General features: G+C 35.8%; 1 protein-coding gene across 1 annotated transcript in view; it reads right to left on the bottom strand.

The window, feature by feature from the left end:
* LOC132527957 (uncharacterized) overlaps window positions 1–18,296 on the bottom strand; it is a gene marked incomplete at its 5' end in the record, with an annotated part of 192,872 nt that overhangs the window by 102,251 nt on the left and 72,325 nt on the right. The window contains one exon of the mRNA XM_060163951.1: window positions 11,700–11,834. Coding sequence (XP_060019934.1) covers window positions 11,700–11,834 — 135 coding nt within the window. The remainder of the gene's footprint in view (window positions 1–11,699; window positions 11,835–18,296) is intronic.

Raw genomic sequence — 18,296 nt, 5'->3', positions numbered from 1 at the left:
CGGGCTCGTGCCCCGGTCTGGGAAGATCCCACATGCCGCGGAGCGGCTGGGCCCGTGAGCCGTGGCCGCTGAGCCTGTGCGTCCGGAGCCTGTGCTCCGCAACAGGAGAGGCCACAACAGTGAGAGGCCCGCATACCGCAAAAAAAAAAATAATAATAATAATAATAATAATAATAATAATAATAAAGGTGTCCTTTGGTTCTGTCGACAAACTCTTATCTTAAAAATACCCCAGACTTTATATTCTTTTGCTATCACCCCAGTTCAAGCACTGTTATCATTCAGTAGGATTCCTGCAGTAGTAGCCCGATTGGTGTCAATTAATAAATCTGTTAACCTGAAGTCAAATAAAGTCCCTTCTCTGTTCCAAACCATCCTAAGGCTTAGCATCTCACTCCAAGTAGAGGTTAGGGAGTAGGGTGGGGAACACAGCTGACACAGTGCTCTGGAGGCCACCCCAAACCCTGAGCCTGTCTGACCCTGTCCTCTACAGCCCCGCCCTGGCTCACTCTGTCACAGGCACATTAGCCTCTTATGTTCCTCAGAACATGCCGGCCACACTTCCTTTAGGGTCAAATAGCACCTGCTATCTTGTTTTCCTGGGATATCTGCTTGGCTGGCTCTGTGACCTTCCCAGTGAGGACGACCTTAACATCTACGTGTGATAAGGATGCTCAGAGCTGCAGTGACAATGAGAGGTAATTCCAGAGAAGCTCAAGAAGTTGGCCAGAGCCTAGCACTGGATTTTCTTAATGGGCTTCTGGTATCTTGTAATATGAAATAATGTGTCCTTGCTGTCTAAGCCATTGTTAGGTATTTTACTTGTAGCCAAATGCCACCCGTTCATGTATGCTACATTTCCATATGTGCCCAGATTTGTTGCTAGATTCTCTAGACTAAGGTCACTCTTTTAAAGATTATTGGATTTCAATTTCTGAACACAGACAGCTTTTTACATATACACAACTATATAATTTCATTACATGAATGAATATTTTTATACATATTAGTTTTTTTAGTTGTTTTTATGGTTGTTGCCAGTGTTTTTCTGTAGTCATTTTTCCCTTTCCTTTAAAAAAATTGGATCACTTTCCCCCTAACATCAAACCATATGTGACCTCAGATAACTTATATTAATAATCCAGCTTACATGATTTCATATAATGTCTGTACACAATACATGATCATTTAGAAAAAATATATTTATAAACTATATGTGATATAATGTGATATACTGACTTTATAACCTGTGACATTGTCAATATTAGTGTATTAATTATAATCTATTTTTCTATAAGTCTCTTAGGATTTCCTAGTAGTTAATCATGTCGTGTGCAAATAAGAACAGCTTTGCCTCTTCTTTCCAATCCATATACCTTTATTTCTTTTTCTTGTCTTATTGAACTGACTAGAACATCTAGTGCAATGTTCATTAAAAGGATGTTACAGATAAGACACATTACATTATTTCTGATATTGGAGGAACTATTCAGTCTTTCACTAATAAATATGATATTAGCTGGAGGTTTACACAGATGTCTCTTAGTTTGAGGAAATTCCCTACTATTTATAGTTTCTTGAGACTTTAAATCAGAAAGCATTGTGAATTTTGTGAAATTCTTTTTCTGCATTTTTTGATATTATCATAGGCTTTTCTTCTTAAATCTTATAAAATACAGTCTATTGCATTGATTGTCAAACCAATCTTGTATTCCTGGGATAATCCCCACCTGATCATGGTGTGTTACAATTTTGATACATTGCTGGGTATAATTTGCTAAAGTTCTGTTACGATATTTTAATCTATGTTACTGAGGGATATTGCTCTGTTGTTTTTTTTTAAAGTCTTTCTGGTTTTACTCTCAGGGTAATGCTGACATCAAAAATGATTTGTAATGTTCCTCTTCGATTCCTTCCTCTTCAATTTTCTGGAAGAGTATAAGTGGAACTGGTATTATTTCTTCTTAGATGTTTGGTAGAATTAACAAAAGAATATATCTGGGCCTAAAGTTTCCTTCCTGTGGGAAGGTTTTTGACTATGAATTCAATTTATTTAATAGATATAAGACTATTCACTTACTTATTTTTTTCTCAGTTGTTTGAATTTGTTTGTTGGTCCTTTGTATGTCTTCTTTGGGAAAAAAATTCTATTCAGTTCCTATGCTCAATTTTAAATCAGATTGTTTGATTTTGCTATTGAGTTATATGAGCTCTTTGTATTTTGGATAGTAACCCCTTATTAGATACATGATTTTCAAAAATTTTCTCCCATTCTATAGGTTGCCTTTTCATTTTCTTGATGGCTTCTCATTTGAAATGTATTGAATTTCCTTTTTAATGTCTTCTTTGGCAAGGATCTTTTTTTTAATTTCCAAATATTTGGGGCTTTTTCAGATAATTTTCTGTTATTGGCTTCTAATGTAATACTATTTTATCTCAGCTTATACTTTGTATGATTTCAATCTTTTTAACTTTATTGAAACATTATTATGGCCCCGAACATAGCCTCTCTTGGTAATGTTTCATGTGTACCTCAGAGGAAACGTGTTTTCTGCTGTTGTGGGTGGAATGTTCTGTAACTGTCAAGTTGCTTTATAGTGTTGTTCAAGTTCTCTATATCTTTGCTGATTTACTGTGTATTTTCTCTATTCAGTTCTGGAATAGCATGTGCATATCTCCAACCATAATGGTCGATTTGCCATTATTTTCCTTTCAGGTCTATCTGTATTCATATATTATGACATTGTTATTGGGTGCCTACATATTTAAGGTTGTTATATTCTCTTGAGAAATTGAACTACATATCATTATATCGTGTCTCTCTTTATCCTTAGTAATATTCCTCATTCTACAATTTGATACTAATATAGCCACTCCAAGTTTGTTTTGCTTATTTGTTGGACACTACAGTTTTTCATCCTTTTACTTTTAACCTATTTGTGTCTCTAAAGTAAATTGCTTCGTTTATCCAATCTTACATCTCTGCCTTTTACTTAGTGTTTAGATTATATGCATTTAGTGTAATTGTCAATATAGTTATGTCTAAATCTATCTTGCTATTTGTTTACTATTTGTTCCATCTGATTTTCACCCCTTTCCTGCTGCTGCAGCTGTTGTTGTTGTTAATCGAAAATTTCTAAAACAATATTTTATGTACCCTACTGGATTATTTAACTATACCACTTTCTTTCAACTTTTGATAATTGTTCTAGAATTTACAATATATACCTTTAATATGTCACAGACTACCTTCAAATTATATTATACCATTTTACATATGGTGTAAGAAACTGAAGACAATAAACTTCTATGCACCCCTTCAAAAAAAAAAAAAAAAAAGAATAATGATGTCCAGGCTTTAACCCCAGATAATCTGATACGTTTGTTCTGAGGCAGAGCCCAGACATGAGTATTTGTTCAAAACTCTACAGAAGAGTCAATGTACAGGCAAAGTTAAGAAGCATTGTTTTACCAGGTTTGTCGAATCACAGATATAGGCAAAACTATATTTAAGTATGAATAGACTTCTTTTAGAATTTATTAACATTTTGGTTGATTTTGAGTGGGACTTAACTTTTTTTTAAGTCAGTTAGGTTTGGGTGGTCTATTTTTGTACTGAAAAGCTCACATAATATTCACTGGTTTCAACAAATGTGACACATAATGCAATAAGCTATAGTGACTCTTCAGAAGCATTTATGGGAAAGCTGTAGTAAAAAGGAGGCCATTGCCTCACCCACTATCTATACTTCCAAAGATGGATGAGTGACCTAAAGACAAAGAAACATGGCTAGTGTAGAGCACTCACACAGGATCACAGCCTGAAGCAGGGGATCATCAGATACCAGAGTTGAAGTATGTTATTTTAAAGGTCCTTTGAATTGGACTTCCTGGATACATGGTACTAGTCTTACAGGAGTCCCAGAGAGCATATACTTGAGCTCTATTATCACTGACCCATATGCAAACAATAAAACTTGGTCCCAATTTTTTAAAATAATGTTAGATAAGAAATGAGTGCCGGAATTGTCTTGTGCTTTCTCAGAGTAGGTGCTTGTCTACACTTGGGTGGCTCAGCCTTTCCAGGTCACAGAGCCTTATTTCTGCATCCTTATTTTGTCCTCGAGCCAAAACCTACAGCAACTGTGAAAACAATCCCCATACGTTTGCTGAAATCCAGTGGTTCCTTACAGTTCTTCAAATATACTTTGTACCATTCTGACCTCTTAATTTTTCTCATGTCTTTTCTTTTACCTCAAAGAAATACGAGGTTAACACATATTTCCCCGAATTATACCAATACAAGATTTAAATGGGGTTGTATTAAAAAGAAGTTCAGGCAAATTGCAACTGCCCTCAAAAGCTTACCCATTTGTTTCCAGATGCCTATAAGCTCACCTGAGCTCATGATCTCCTCACCTATCTCATCCCACAGTGGCCTCTGTAACACCTTGAATTACAGAACGGTAGTATATAGAACACAGTACATGTACACAGTATGCCTCATTTTCTCATGGGATAGTATGTACCATACTATATATATATACTTCCAAATATATATACTTCCAGTTCTTGCTGAATTTCAGTGAAAAAGTTCTTTTAGCAGGTTGGCAAGTGTTTCCATGCAGTTCCCCTCTCCCTGGGAATCCCACCCTGAGATGACTGAGATGGGGAACAAATCTGATCGACAGAGAGCATACATTTCCCACCATTGCCCCTCTCTCCTAACAACAAAATCTTCATTATTCAGCCAATTGCATCTGCTTCACTTCTCCAAGTGTGAAGTCTCCCAGAAGACTTGCTGGTCCTTCAGGTAAATAGAGTGCTGGCAGGCTCTCCCACCATCTAGTCAACCTGGATACATATACATTATCTTAGTGGTGGAGTAGGCCTGTGCTCCCATGAGCCCCTGGAGGTTGAGGATTGCATGATTTTTGGTTTACAATTGCACAGCATTTAGCAGTGTGTTTTGCTGACGGTGGTTACACAATAAAACTCTCCTGAATTGAATTCTGCATCACAAAACACTTATAGACCTTGCCAGAGACCATTGTTCACGCAATGTAGGCACATACAAAACAAAATTGTCAAGCAGAACAAATATTTCCCTAGTCTGCCCCCTAAAAACTAAAACAGCCTAAAAGATAGTGATAACCCCAAAGTTACATCATGGGTCTTTTTATTCCGGCCTTTCATTTTTCATAAATAATATTTTCTGGCCTCAGGCATTCATCTATTTGCAACCATGGGATTAAAACATCAACCATGGGATTAAATTCAGAATCATCTTAATGTGTGTGTGTGTGTGTGTGCGCATGTGTGCATGCCCATGCATGCATACATGTGCTGGTAAGTGAACATTAAAGTCACTTTGTCATGATTTGGGGACTCTAGTGGATTCATCAGGTTACATATGGAGCCTATTACTGCGGGACAGCTTGTGGATATCATAAATATATTTTTCAGATAGAAACTTTGCAGCCGTGAACACACCACGTGCTCACCCCTTCCCTAAGGTTCACTCCTTTATTTGTAAATAGCCAGAAAGCCAACAAGCCAGAGTTTAACAAACTTTTAATTTGAAATGAATTACCACATGTTGTGTTTGTTTATCCATTATTAAATCTCTGAGCAACATATCAGTGGCAGAAACAGCATACTGTATCACAGCGCTGATATATTAGAAAACAAACCCATGGGGGATATTAACTGCTAATACTATGTCTAGGAAGGCTCCAAGAAAAATAAATAAATATATGCAATGTAGCAGAGACAGGCATTTGCAGAGATTTTTATGTTTTTTTAAACTCATCTGTTCAGAGCAAGGACAGAAGCTCCCTGTGTAGTCTTTGAAATGTGAGGCTCATATTGGTCTCTGAGCTCAGAGCACAGCAAATGATAATCAGCCTTTTCCAAAGCCTTTTCCTAAAGCATAAAAGATTCTTCCTCTCCTGGTATACAGTGTTCCCATATCGAGTGTGTCAGTATTCATGTTTCTTGGAGTACCACCTGTCCTCCTCTTAAGGGAACTGGGGGCAGACTTTTTGCCAAGTCCAGAGCACAGGGCAGTAGATATGGAGAATATAGGCACAGTACCCTGAGGAAATACTGGAAAGCAAAAATGATCTAGTGAAAAATGGTCTAAGAGTAATTGCTTCTAATCTTCTGCTCAGGATCCTAAAACTAGGTTAAAATGTCAGTATCACCGAAATATTATTACTGTTAAACCAGAACCTGCTTTCTCAAAAGTTAAAAATTCTAAAATAAGATTTTTAGCTTCATATTTAATCCTAAAACATTAGGGGGAAGGAAGGAAGGAAGGAAGGAAGGAAGGAAGGAAGGAAGGAAGGAAGGAAGGAAGGAAGGAAAGAAGGAAGGAAGGAAGGAAAGAAGGAAGGAAGGAAGAGATGGAGGGAGGGAGGGAGGAAGGAAGGAAGCAAAGAAAGAAGCCCACATTACATATGCACTTTTTTTAGTGTCCCAAATAGTGGCTTCAGAGTTGACTGGATATTTGAACTTGATATTTAAACAAAAAATTAACTGCAGTTTTCTATCTTTTTTATAATCATTTCTTTTATATGTCTTGACTTATTAATTCTATCTCAGGAAGGTGATCATCAACCACCAGAAAAGATCTGGACTTTTTCTTCTCCTTCTACATCTCAGATTCCCAGGTTACACAGATTATGTGCTATTGTTAAATTAATTTATTTTCATAGAATGAGGGCATCCCAAGCCCTCCTGTTGGAAGGCCTGACTAATCTGATTTGATGTAGACAAGAGGTGGGTAAAAGTCTTTCTTCTGAAGACAGGACTGAGTAAGACTTAATCACAATGTCCACGAATGTCCTCGACAGAGCAGCTTCACTAAGCATTTTGGAATGAGGCTAAATCTGCCCTTCACTTCTCTGTTTCCTTCTCTGCCCTTTTATGGCACTCTCTACTGTTTCTTAGGTTGCCAGTGCCTTAGATCCGCCCCCCCATCTTCCCCATATCCACATTGAGAATATCGACAACGGCATACCCATTGTTAGCCACCTGGGATATTTGCATTTAAAATAAAAAAGCCAAAGCCTTAAACCTATTAAAACCCAACATAGAATGCTTACAGTCAGCTCAAAGGTGTGCATGTTGAGGACAGCAAACTCTACCCATTATTCTCTAAACCTAGACCATGACTTCGGTCACCTCCTACCTTCTCAGGCTATGAGTAAAGCAAATCGAAGTTCTCAGGTGTGAGAAGCAATATACTTTAATCAAGTTGCCTTATAGTGTTGGCAATTATTACCTAGTGCCAATATATATATCATTTCTAATTCAGTTTCACAAATATTTGTTTAAAGCCAGTGACATAATTCAACATATATGAATTCTGTGTATAAAATTTCAATAGAACATTTCCAGGTATACATGACTCTATAAAATGACACTGAGTTCTCTGGAGGTGGTGGTGTCTCAGTAATCATTGGCTGGTGATAATGGTTTTACTCATAGGGAAACAGGACAGGTGTGAATATGGAAGCCCAGGGCTTGCGCTGGACTTGCCTGTTATGGAAGGAAGTGGGGTTCTAGAAATTGAACTTAGCAATCAGTGGAGTTTTACTTGGCCCAACAAGGCAAAAATTCTCCAAGGGATTTGGAAAACTCCAGGCACAACTTAAGAAACGTTTATCACTGGAAATTGAATATGAAGCTCTGTGCTGCCCAGCAGATAGGTAGAACGAGACAAGGAAGATGAATGTCACCTAAGAAGTCAAATAGTACAGGCTTTGGGTCTGATTATAGTAGGGATCCAGCATCCTTCTGAAACATGGCTGTTTTCCTGAGCTATGCCCTCATTCCAACACTTTCATCATTCTACATACTCTCCCAGGTTGAAATCTACCACATACCGGTCTCAGCTAGAGTCTAGGTATTTATGCCTCTCCAATGGACATATTCTCCTTCCCAACTTCCACCTCTCTCCTGAGCTTCACATGCATTTTTCCAAAGATCACCTGAACGTTTCTACTTGGGTATAATATAGGAATCTCAAACTCAGTAGGTCCAAAATCAGGCTCATGGTTTTTCTTCTAATCTTGTCCTTCCCCCTTTATTTCCTGTTATTTGCTGGTTGATATCCATATCTACTCATGCTAAAAAATTAGGAATCATCCCTAATTCTCCTGGGCCATCCATATCCAATTAACAGGAACATTCTTATTCTTAGTCCTATGGTCATTCTATTCCACCTCTTTAATACTTTAAAAATGTGTACTCTCTTCTCCAACTTTACTATCTCTGCCCTAATTCAGACCCTTATCTGTTGCCTGGACTGCTCTAAACTTTTCCTAACTGATCTGTTTCTAGTCACGCCTTTCTCAAATAAACCCTCCTAAAAATTACCAGAGGGACCTGCCCAGAATAGAAAGTGAAATACATCACTCGCCTTCCTAAGATCCATCCGTGGCTATCCATTTAATGCTGATTTCTCATCAGCCACACTAGACCCAAGAAGACAGTGAGGAAAACAGTGAGGGAACATTATGAGCATCCTAAAATTTTATACATGGAAAAATGATCTACCAAAAGTAAGGAAAAATAGACTTTTGCAGACATGCAATGACTAAGAGAGTTTACCACTCACAGATCCAAACTCTAAATGAATTACTAAAGATTTATTTCAACAAGAAGAAAAATGGAACCAGACTGAAGACATGTTACATTAAAATATTATAAAGCACAGATACTGTCAAATGTGTCAGTAAATTAATTTTATATTGAAAGTTAAAAAAAAACAAAAACCCTAGATTCTCTGTTTAACAAAAAAGTGAAACCGAAGGCATAGGCAACAATAACATAAAAGTACACAGAGGTGTTTAATGAGTAGCTAAAGCACACTAAGAGTCCTTGCCACACTCAGAATAGAAACGAAGTATTGAATAAAGTTAGAGTTTTAAAGATAATTTATACTTAAATATGTAGATAAGAAAATTAAGGATAATAGCTAAAATAACAAAAAAATTTATAGATTAAAAACAGTACAGGAGGGACTTTCCAGGTGGCGCAGTGGTTAAGAATCTGCCTGCCAATACAGGGGACATGGGTTCGAGTCCTGGTCTGGGAAGATCCCACATGCCGTGGAGCAACTAAGCCTGTGCACCACAACTACTGAGCCTGCTTTCTAGACTGTGAGCCACAACTACTGAGCCCGTGTGCCACAACTACTGAAGCCCACGCACCTAGAGCCCATGTTCTGCAATAAGAGAAGCCACCACAATGAGAAGCCCATACACTGCAATGAAGAGTAACCCCCACTTGCCACAACTAGAGAACACCCGTGTGCAGCAACGAAGACCCAATGCAGCCGAACAATAAATAAATGAATGAAAAAAAAAGTATAGGAAAAATAAAATAATTATTTTGAGTTAAAGAGAAATTCAAAAAAGAAAGTATTCTTTAAAGGCAAAGAAATAGGATGGTAAACATAAAATGCAAAATAAAATGTTATCAAGTACAAATAGAACAGTAATAAGAATAATTACCAAAAAACCTAAACTTACCTATTAAAAGACACATATCTACTTGTCTCGAGTACAAAAATAAAATTCAGATTTATACTGCTAAAACAGATATATCCAAAAGGGCACCACAGGTGAATTTTAAATTTTTAAAATAAAGTGTAAAAATATAATATATGCTGTGAAAATATTTATCAAAAAATCAGATGGTAGAATTAGTATCAGAAGAACTAGATTGTAAATCCAAAAGCATTAATAGACATACAGAGAGACTACATCTATATAAAAGAAATGAGAACATCATAAAAACTGTAACAATCATAAACTTGAATGCACTTAAAACAGATTTAAAATACATAAAGCAATATCTGGCAGAATTACAGGGAGAAATGGACAGATCCAGTCATAATTGGAGATTTCACACATCAGATAAATAAAAACTGAAGATAAATGTGTTAAGCTTTCAAATCAAGAAGATTTTAAAAGTAACCCCAAAGAAAATCTGAAGAAAATGAGTAAACAAATAATAAGGCTAAGAATATAAATGTAAACAAAAAATCAATCAAGAGTCTTAATGGAGGCAAATGAGCAATTGTATATTTTAAAAAATGAATAAAAACGTATGTCTTAATCAATATTAGGAATGAAAAGAAGAATATAACTATAGTGTTATATTCTTTATAGATTTAGTGTTATTTTAAAATTATGATAGTATTCTTATATATTTTCTTATAGACATGTAAAATATCTCTCGAATAATACATGAAAAGCACTGATTCCTCCAAGGAGAACAATAGTTTGCTGGGAGGGCAGCAAAGGGAGACAGATTTTATTTCAAACAATTTAAATGTATTGCCTATCCAACAAAACTGTAACAGAAGGGAATGCATTTTAAAAGGTAATACAATAATATGACAATGCTAATCCCATCAGTTTTAGACTAAGTTAATCCAATTAGAATTAAATTAATAATAAAGTGATTGAATAATCATTAAAAATCAAAAATTGAATCAGAAATCAAGGCTTTCCTACCATTCACCACACCTAAAAAAAAAAAAGGCACCAGAACTCCTACAGATCAATAAGAAAAATAAGTAAATAACCCAAAGAAAAAGTGGACCAAATATAGGAACAGGTAATTGTCACAGAAGATAAAATCCAAATGTTCAACAGAAATATATGAAAACCTTTCTTGTATTCAAGGAAATTCTAATGAAAACACAGAAATATCATTTCATTCCAACTGAATTGACAAAATTGACAATAACAAGGATTGATAAGATGTGAGTCAGAGACTCTGCTACACAGCTATTGGGTTAGAAATTGATACAGCTGGATGGCAGTGTGTCACTATGCTGTAAACTTTGGATGTGTGTGCCCTGACTCAGTGATTCCTTTCCCTGTAGATATACTGTAGTGAAAGTCACACCTGTGAGCACAGGAGGACATGTCCAAGAATAATCACTATAGCCTCGTTTGCAATAGAGAGAAACTGATAACAACATAAACAATAAGAATTAACAAATTTTGTTACAATCATGTAGAGAAATTCTATACAGAAATAAAATCAATGAACCAGAAATACATATATGTGTGTTTGTGTGTTTGTATGTGTATGTAAATCAAAGATAATATTGAGAAAAAATAAAGTTCCAAAAGTAGACATAAGGTATGATATATTTATATAAACTTTATAAACATAGAAAATACATTCTATATTGTTTATAATTACATACATACCTAGGAAAGGGAATTATTCCCTTTGGGTAAAGGGAATCATTCTTTACAAAAAATAATAATCTCTAATGTATCTCTTCTGTAAATTGAAACTTTTGTACGTTGAATATTTCAAACAATGTTATTTGCTTATTTAGTGCTTGATTAAACCAGTCTTTGAAAACAAAGTCTTATAAAATAAATTATATTATTTGAGAACTTTATTCTGAAAACAATTATCTTTCATTGAGCAGGCAAGAAAGAATTTTAGAGCAACAAGTAATGTGTTTCAAGGAATTTTCTATTTTACTATGTAATTTATAATTACGCAATATGAAAACTAGTATGCTTGTCTATGATTACATTCTCTTTAAATGGCAAGGTATAGAAAGAAACACACTAATACTACTTCTTTTCCAGTTTTATATAATATAACAAAACTTGAAATATTAGTAATAGAATGCTGATAAAATGAGAACTAACCTTGAGATGAGAGTGATGAGGATTTAGCTTCATCACTCCTTGAGGCACAAATGTTTTTCTCTGTTTCTTTCTCTGAAAGGCCAGCTGTGTTATCGACACCTGATTCTGCTTTCTCTGCTTCAGCCATTAAACAAACTGGAAATTCAGGGGGAAGCTGAATACACCTTTCATGGTTTTCTTGATCATCCAAATGTAGAGGAAGTTTAATTACCTATTAAAAGATAGACCTGTTATTGAAACTGTTGAAAATATTACACACACAGCTAATTATTTCTCTAGAACAAGGATATAATTTGCAAAATCCAAAAGGTCAACGATGAATTCAATTTTTCTAAAACTTCTATTTGTTTTTGTTTGGTTTCATTACAAAAAAAATGCATTTTTTGTATTAACAGGTTTACATACAATGTCATTGCTCTATATATTTATTAGTTTCTTTGTTTTATCTTATCATTTCTTTATATTTTTCTTCCAAATAACACTGTGTGTCTAACATTCATGCTGGAATAAAATTAGCAAATATTTATTTACTAGCAAGTATTTACTATCTTCAAGAAACAATATTTTAAGTTCAAAAATAAATGATCAGATGGTAGAATCTAGTGGTGAATATAAGGTGCTCAATATGCAATTTTTTCAACTTTTCTCTATGCTTAAGATGTTAATAATAAAATGCTTGGTAGAAATAATCAATGACACAGGAAATGAAGTATTCAGGAAAGTGAGGGATTGATAGAAAAGGTTTTCTAGGAAAAAGTTAAAGGCTACCTTCCTTGCATAATTTTCCATCTTACATTCTTTCACACCCACTCTGGGGGTTGAATCAGAACAACTTCCAGTCTCCTCCTTAAAGTTCAGGGTTATTAGCCTGAGTTCTACCCCTAGTAACACATGAGGTCATGGCTGAGGCACACACCCTAGCTCTGCCAGCCCCTCTGACTGTGGCAGTTTCCTTCCTCCAACAGACACGGAGGGAAATGATCAGGACTTTACTTGTTTCCTCTAATCTCTAAGTCTGCATTGCAAAACCACTTTTCTGTTCCAATATCTACCTTATCTACTTTATCTTTCTTTTCTCTTCCCAACCTCAAGTTATTCTTCTCCTAAAAGGACTACTCAAAATTAACTTGTTCAGAAATGTTTGCATTTGAGAAAACTCACATCAGAAAAATCCACATATTTCACAATTGCACAAGGAGGAAAATAGGGTTTCAAGACAAAAATTTTTCATTTTCATCCTTGTGAAAGAGAAGCATCTACATTCGTACTTATTCTGCCTTACAATCAGAAAATCATACATCTTGAATAATAGTACTATTCTCATTAGTAGGACTCACTACCCCTCCCCAACTCCTTATGAAATGTACACAGGGAGAAAACTTCTGTTATTGTCTATCAAATAAGAAAGCTAGTGTACAATTATGTCCATTTGTAATGGATAAAAGCCAGACAGACTGAAAAAAAATCAAACATACAGGTAAGGAAGAAAATAAATCATAGCATTTTATGATACAAGCACCCCAGAAAAATAACATAAACAGGTAGAACAAATTTGGACATATAAGACAAAAATAATTTGACTAAAAATGTGTTGGAATGCTTTATATTTCATGTATGCTGTCGTTTTCTTTTTTGGATCCTCCAAGGTGGTGGCCTAAAATGAATTTACACAACAGCATTTCTGCTAAAAGACTTGGTTAGAAAATAGAATGCCAAACCTATACCAATAAATGATGTGTGACCAAGTGGTTTTTTTTTTTAATTTTTTATGTAAACTAGGCAGCTTACATTGAAGCCATGTGTATGGCAAAGAGACCTTTCTGATGGCCACTTTCATCCTGTGGAAATGTGGGTCATTGGGTATCTGTTGTTGGTCTCATCAAATAAATGTCAAGCATGCAGAAGGCAGAGACCACATCTATCTCTTCATATCCCTGGAACAAGCAATGCTCAACACACAACAGAAGCTCAATAAGAACTTTCAATAAAGAAATATATCCCCCGTCCCAGGTCGGTGAGAGCAGTCTGCTCCAGTAGCAACAGATTGTAAACTGAGAAATCAGGGGACTTGGATGGCTGTCCGGACTTATTTATAACATAGACGTCTGGATTAAATTATCCTTAAGATTTCTAACTCTAGAATTTTACCCCTTGTTTGTAGACATAAATTTAATCTGCATTATGAGAAATCAGTATTAAGATGTAATTACTTTTATAGGTTTTGATACTGGAATTTTCAATATCATGAAAGGAAGCTAAAGGCTAAAAAGAAGCAGCTTTGGAAAATTTTTTAATTCTTTTTCCCATTCACAAAATCATATTGCAAACCTGAAAGTAGAGATTGCACAGCCAGTGGTCCAGGTCCAAGCAAATCAAATCTTCAATTTTCCTGAAGTTATCGAGTTTCTGGTCATAATGTCCTCGGAGAAGTGGACACTTGAATTTTCCCTCCACTACATCCAAACTGCTATCATACAAAGGGAAAGTTGTCCAGCCCACAACTTGGTGGAGACAAGCATATTTCCCACGAAGGAGAATGAGTTCAAACAAGAAAGCGGCACCAGGTTTCACATCCTTCTTAGACGGGAGTACTTAGGACAGACATTAGGACAGGGGAAGATCACGATGCTTGTATTTAGAAACACATCACAGTCAGTGATGCCCACAGATAATTTAGAGTTTAAGAGTTGGTTTGTACTTTTACTGTTTGCTCTTAAAAACTCACCATTGGGTGCACTCACATAAATAAATGTTCCAGCGCAAGGTAACTGAGCAAACATACCACCATGAAAATATGACCCCAAAAAACAAGGTAAATTTGACCCTGCCAGTTCAAGACTCTGCCCTTTACGAGCTTTAGGACTCAAACTTGTAATATGTTAACTAAAGTGGTATACTGTATTGTTGCTTGAGCTGGTACCTCTTTGTATAACTATTTCTATCTTTTGTCTTATTGCTTTACTTGCCTGTCATTCATCTTTGTAGCATTCAGGTAACCAGCACAAGTGCTTTGAACAGAAGAAATGCTTTTCTTAACCAAAAAAAAAATGGTTGAACAAACTATCACACTCCAGAGAAACTAATCCTGGGCATAATGATAGTCTGAATTAACTATTACAAGGTCTACCTCTTCAAAGAAATATAGTGTCCCATTTAATTTTGTGACTACTCTGTATATTTCAGTTGACACTATAATGCACATCACTGTATAAGCAATTTGTCAGTGCTAAGTAAATAGTGTTAGGCATAAAGATGGATAGAATGATCAGATTGACCAAGCCATTGTTCACATCCCCAGACTAGAGATGGAGGCTATTCTCCAGCCTTTAAAAAAATTTTTAGGAAAGTGCAAGACATGAATAATCTTTTTTTAAAATAGAGTATAGCCTTCGTTTTTTTTTTAATTCTGTGTGAATAATTATAAATGGACAAAGACAGGGACCTGCCTAAGATTATTTTATAACAATACATTTAACCAAAATTATGTAGGCATATTTTATATGATTTATATAAATACTCCAAGACTTAGTTTATGTTTAAAATGAAGCAGAAGCATCTGTTGAAAAATGCCATAACCCTGTGGCAGCCGCTACTAAACCATTAACAGGATCAGGTTTCATTTAAACCAGATTTACCATTTTCTACAACAGCCCATGGGAGAGCTAAAAACATTATGCACAAATTACAGACAAAAGAGATTCTTAATCAAGCCATACTTTTCATTTGGTTAGATGGCTGTGAGTAACCCTCGTGATAAGAGAATAAAAGCTAAATGAGAAGGAGGAGGAAAAATGGGGTCAGAAACCTGTTTCTGACCATCGTTTAAAAATAAAGCTGAACTGCTGCTATTACAGTCATTTCATCAATTTTTGTCTCTGCCTTTAGAAGTGAAAACTAATGTCCCTCTTATACTAACCTGATCTTACTCAGTGATATGTTCAAAATATTAATAGATTAAGAAGTTGACCAGTACTGACCCAATTCTATCATTAAGTGTCCTGTGGTCTTAGGCAAGTCACTTCTCTTTTTGTATCTAAGTTTCCATGCATTCAAATTTCCTCATCCATGAAAAAAAGAATATAAGCATCTTCCTCACAGAGTTGATGCAATTATCAATTTGGATAACAAATATTAAAATGTTCATTAAAATGTACGTAAATATTATTATTATTAATCTTATGACTTTATCCCAACTATTTCTATGCCTTAGATTATAGTTTATTTTAATAAAGAAGAACAGAACATTTTAAGGTTGAAGATCCTCTTTAAATGTGTAAAACACTAGTACCATTTTGTGCATGAGAAACAGTTCAAGGCTACCAAACATAACCCAGTAACACCAGGCAGCATTGTGTCACCTGGAACAACGTAAGTTAGAAGCCAGTCTTTAGACACAAAAGGATCTTCACTTCAGCCTATTTCACAAGACAGAGGTGTCACACGCAATTACCCTGACAGCCCCCCCAAAAAATAAGTATTTGAACAAGACAAAACCTAGTCACTGATATTGACCGAAAAGGAGGGTAAGAGCCATATGTTATCAAACAGAGGAATTTATCTGACAACACTTGTCTGATTTATTCTTTTAGTGCCTTTCCCTTGCTGTATGTTGTAGGAGAGATCTTTTGCCCTGTAATGTGTAGGTTGGGACTCATTTTTTTCCTCTCTGGCAAGAAAGGATCACTAAGTTTCATTGTACGTCCCAGAGGAAGCTTTCCGCAAACCTCAGTATTTCCATAGCTGTCCCATGATGTGATGTTTCCATAGTTTTCTGTAGCTTTGTAATTGAATGCTATATAATAAAGGAAATAAATGGATCAGTCTCCTCCCAACTACCAATGCTATCTCATCATCAAAGTCCTGGTACCTGGAGGTCATAATTTCTTCGGAGTAGCTTTATTTTCTGAGTGCCATGAAGGGCATTCTTTTTTGAAGGAAGAGACATTAGAGAGCTGAATTTCATTGCATAACATAAGGGTAATGCGTTTGATCTTCCATATCAAAGAAGGTGAATGTGAAAGGAGAGTGGAGAACAAGCAGAAAAGAAACAAACAAGAATTTTGAAGGCTGAGGTCTGTACGGAGGATTGGAAGAGAAAGCAAAATTCCTTCCACTTGGACACCAAATACTTTTAAATTGAAGCAACTCAGAAAGGATTAGGGAAGTCTTACAAAATGACGAAAATGCGTATTGACGAAGTATTTTTCAATTGTCTGGATTTTCTGAAATATTTGGAAAGATTATTGTTTTCATACTCAGAAAAAAAGTTGACAAAGTAATTTCAAAAACAGAAGGTTTTCAAAGTTCTGCTTCTCGTTATGATGAAGATGGTCATAAATGACCATAATTCTTACTGTAACAAGGAAAAAACTCCAGGTAAATTACAAAATTACATATATTTTAAACACCTTGGGAAGCTGAGGACATGAAGCTTAGGGGAAACTAAATCTCAGAGAGCATAACCCCTTCATATATGAGTTAAGACTAGAGGTAGCTTTTTTTTTTTATCTTTATTGGAGTATAATTGCTTTACCATGGTGTGTTAGTTTCTGCTTTACAACAAAGTGAATCAGTTATACATACACATATATTCCCATATCTCTTCCCTCTTGCATCTCCCTCCCTCCCACCCTCCCTATCCCACCCCTCCAGGCAGTCACAAAGCACCAAGCTGATCTCCCTGTGCTATGCGGCTGCTTCCCACCAGCCATCCACCCCACGCTTGGTAGTATATATATGTCCATGCCTCACTCGCGCTTTGTCACAGCTTACCCTTCCCCCTCCCCATATTCTCAAGTCCATTCTCTAGTAGGTCTCTGTCTTTATTCCTGTCTTACCCCTGGGTTCTTCATGACATTTTTTTTCTTAAATTCCATATATATGTGTTAGCATATGGTATTTGTCTTTCTCTTACTTCCCTCTGTATGACAGACTCTAGGTCTATCCACCTCATTACAAATAGCTCAATTTCGTTTCTTTTTATGGCTGAGTAATATTCCATCGTATATATGTGCCACATCTTCTTTACCCATTCATCTGATGATGGACACTTAGGTTGTTTCCATCTCCGGGCTATTGTAAATAGAGCTGCAATGAACATTTTGGTACATGCCTCTTTTTGAATTATGGTTTTCTCAGGGTATATGCCCAGTAGTGGGATTGCTGGGTCATATGGTAGTTCCATTTGTAGTTTTTTTAGGAACCTCCATACTATTCTCCACAGTGGCTGTATCAGTTTACATTCCCAACAACAGTGCAAGAAGGTCCTCTTTTCTCCACACCCTCTCCAGCATTTATTGTTTCCAGATTTTTTGATGATGGCCATTCTGACCGGTGTGAGATGATATCTCATTGTAGTTTTGATTTGCATTTCTCTAATGATTAATGATGTTGAGCATTCTTTCATGTGTTTGTTGGCAGTCTGTATATCTTCTTTGGAGAAATGTCTATTTAGGTCTTCTGCCCATTTTTGGATTGGGTTGTTTGCTTTTTGTTACTGAGCTGCATGAGCTGCTTGTATATTTTGGAGATTAATCCCTTGTCAGCTGCTTCATTTGCAAATATTTTCTCCCATTCTCAGGGTTGTCTTTTGGTCTT

The sequence above is a fragment of the Lagenorhynchus albirostris genome, chromosome 10 (assembly GCF_949774975.1).
Source record: "Lagenorhynchus albirostris chromosome 10, mLagAlb1.1, whole genome shotgun sequence".
NCBI lineage: Eukaryota > Metazoa > Chordata > Mammalia > Artiodactyla > Delphinidae > Lagenorhynchus > Lagenorhynchus albirostris.
This window is presented reverse-complemented; position numbering and strand designations above follow the sequence as displayed.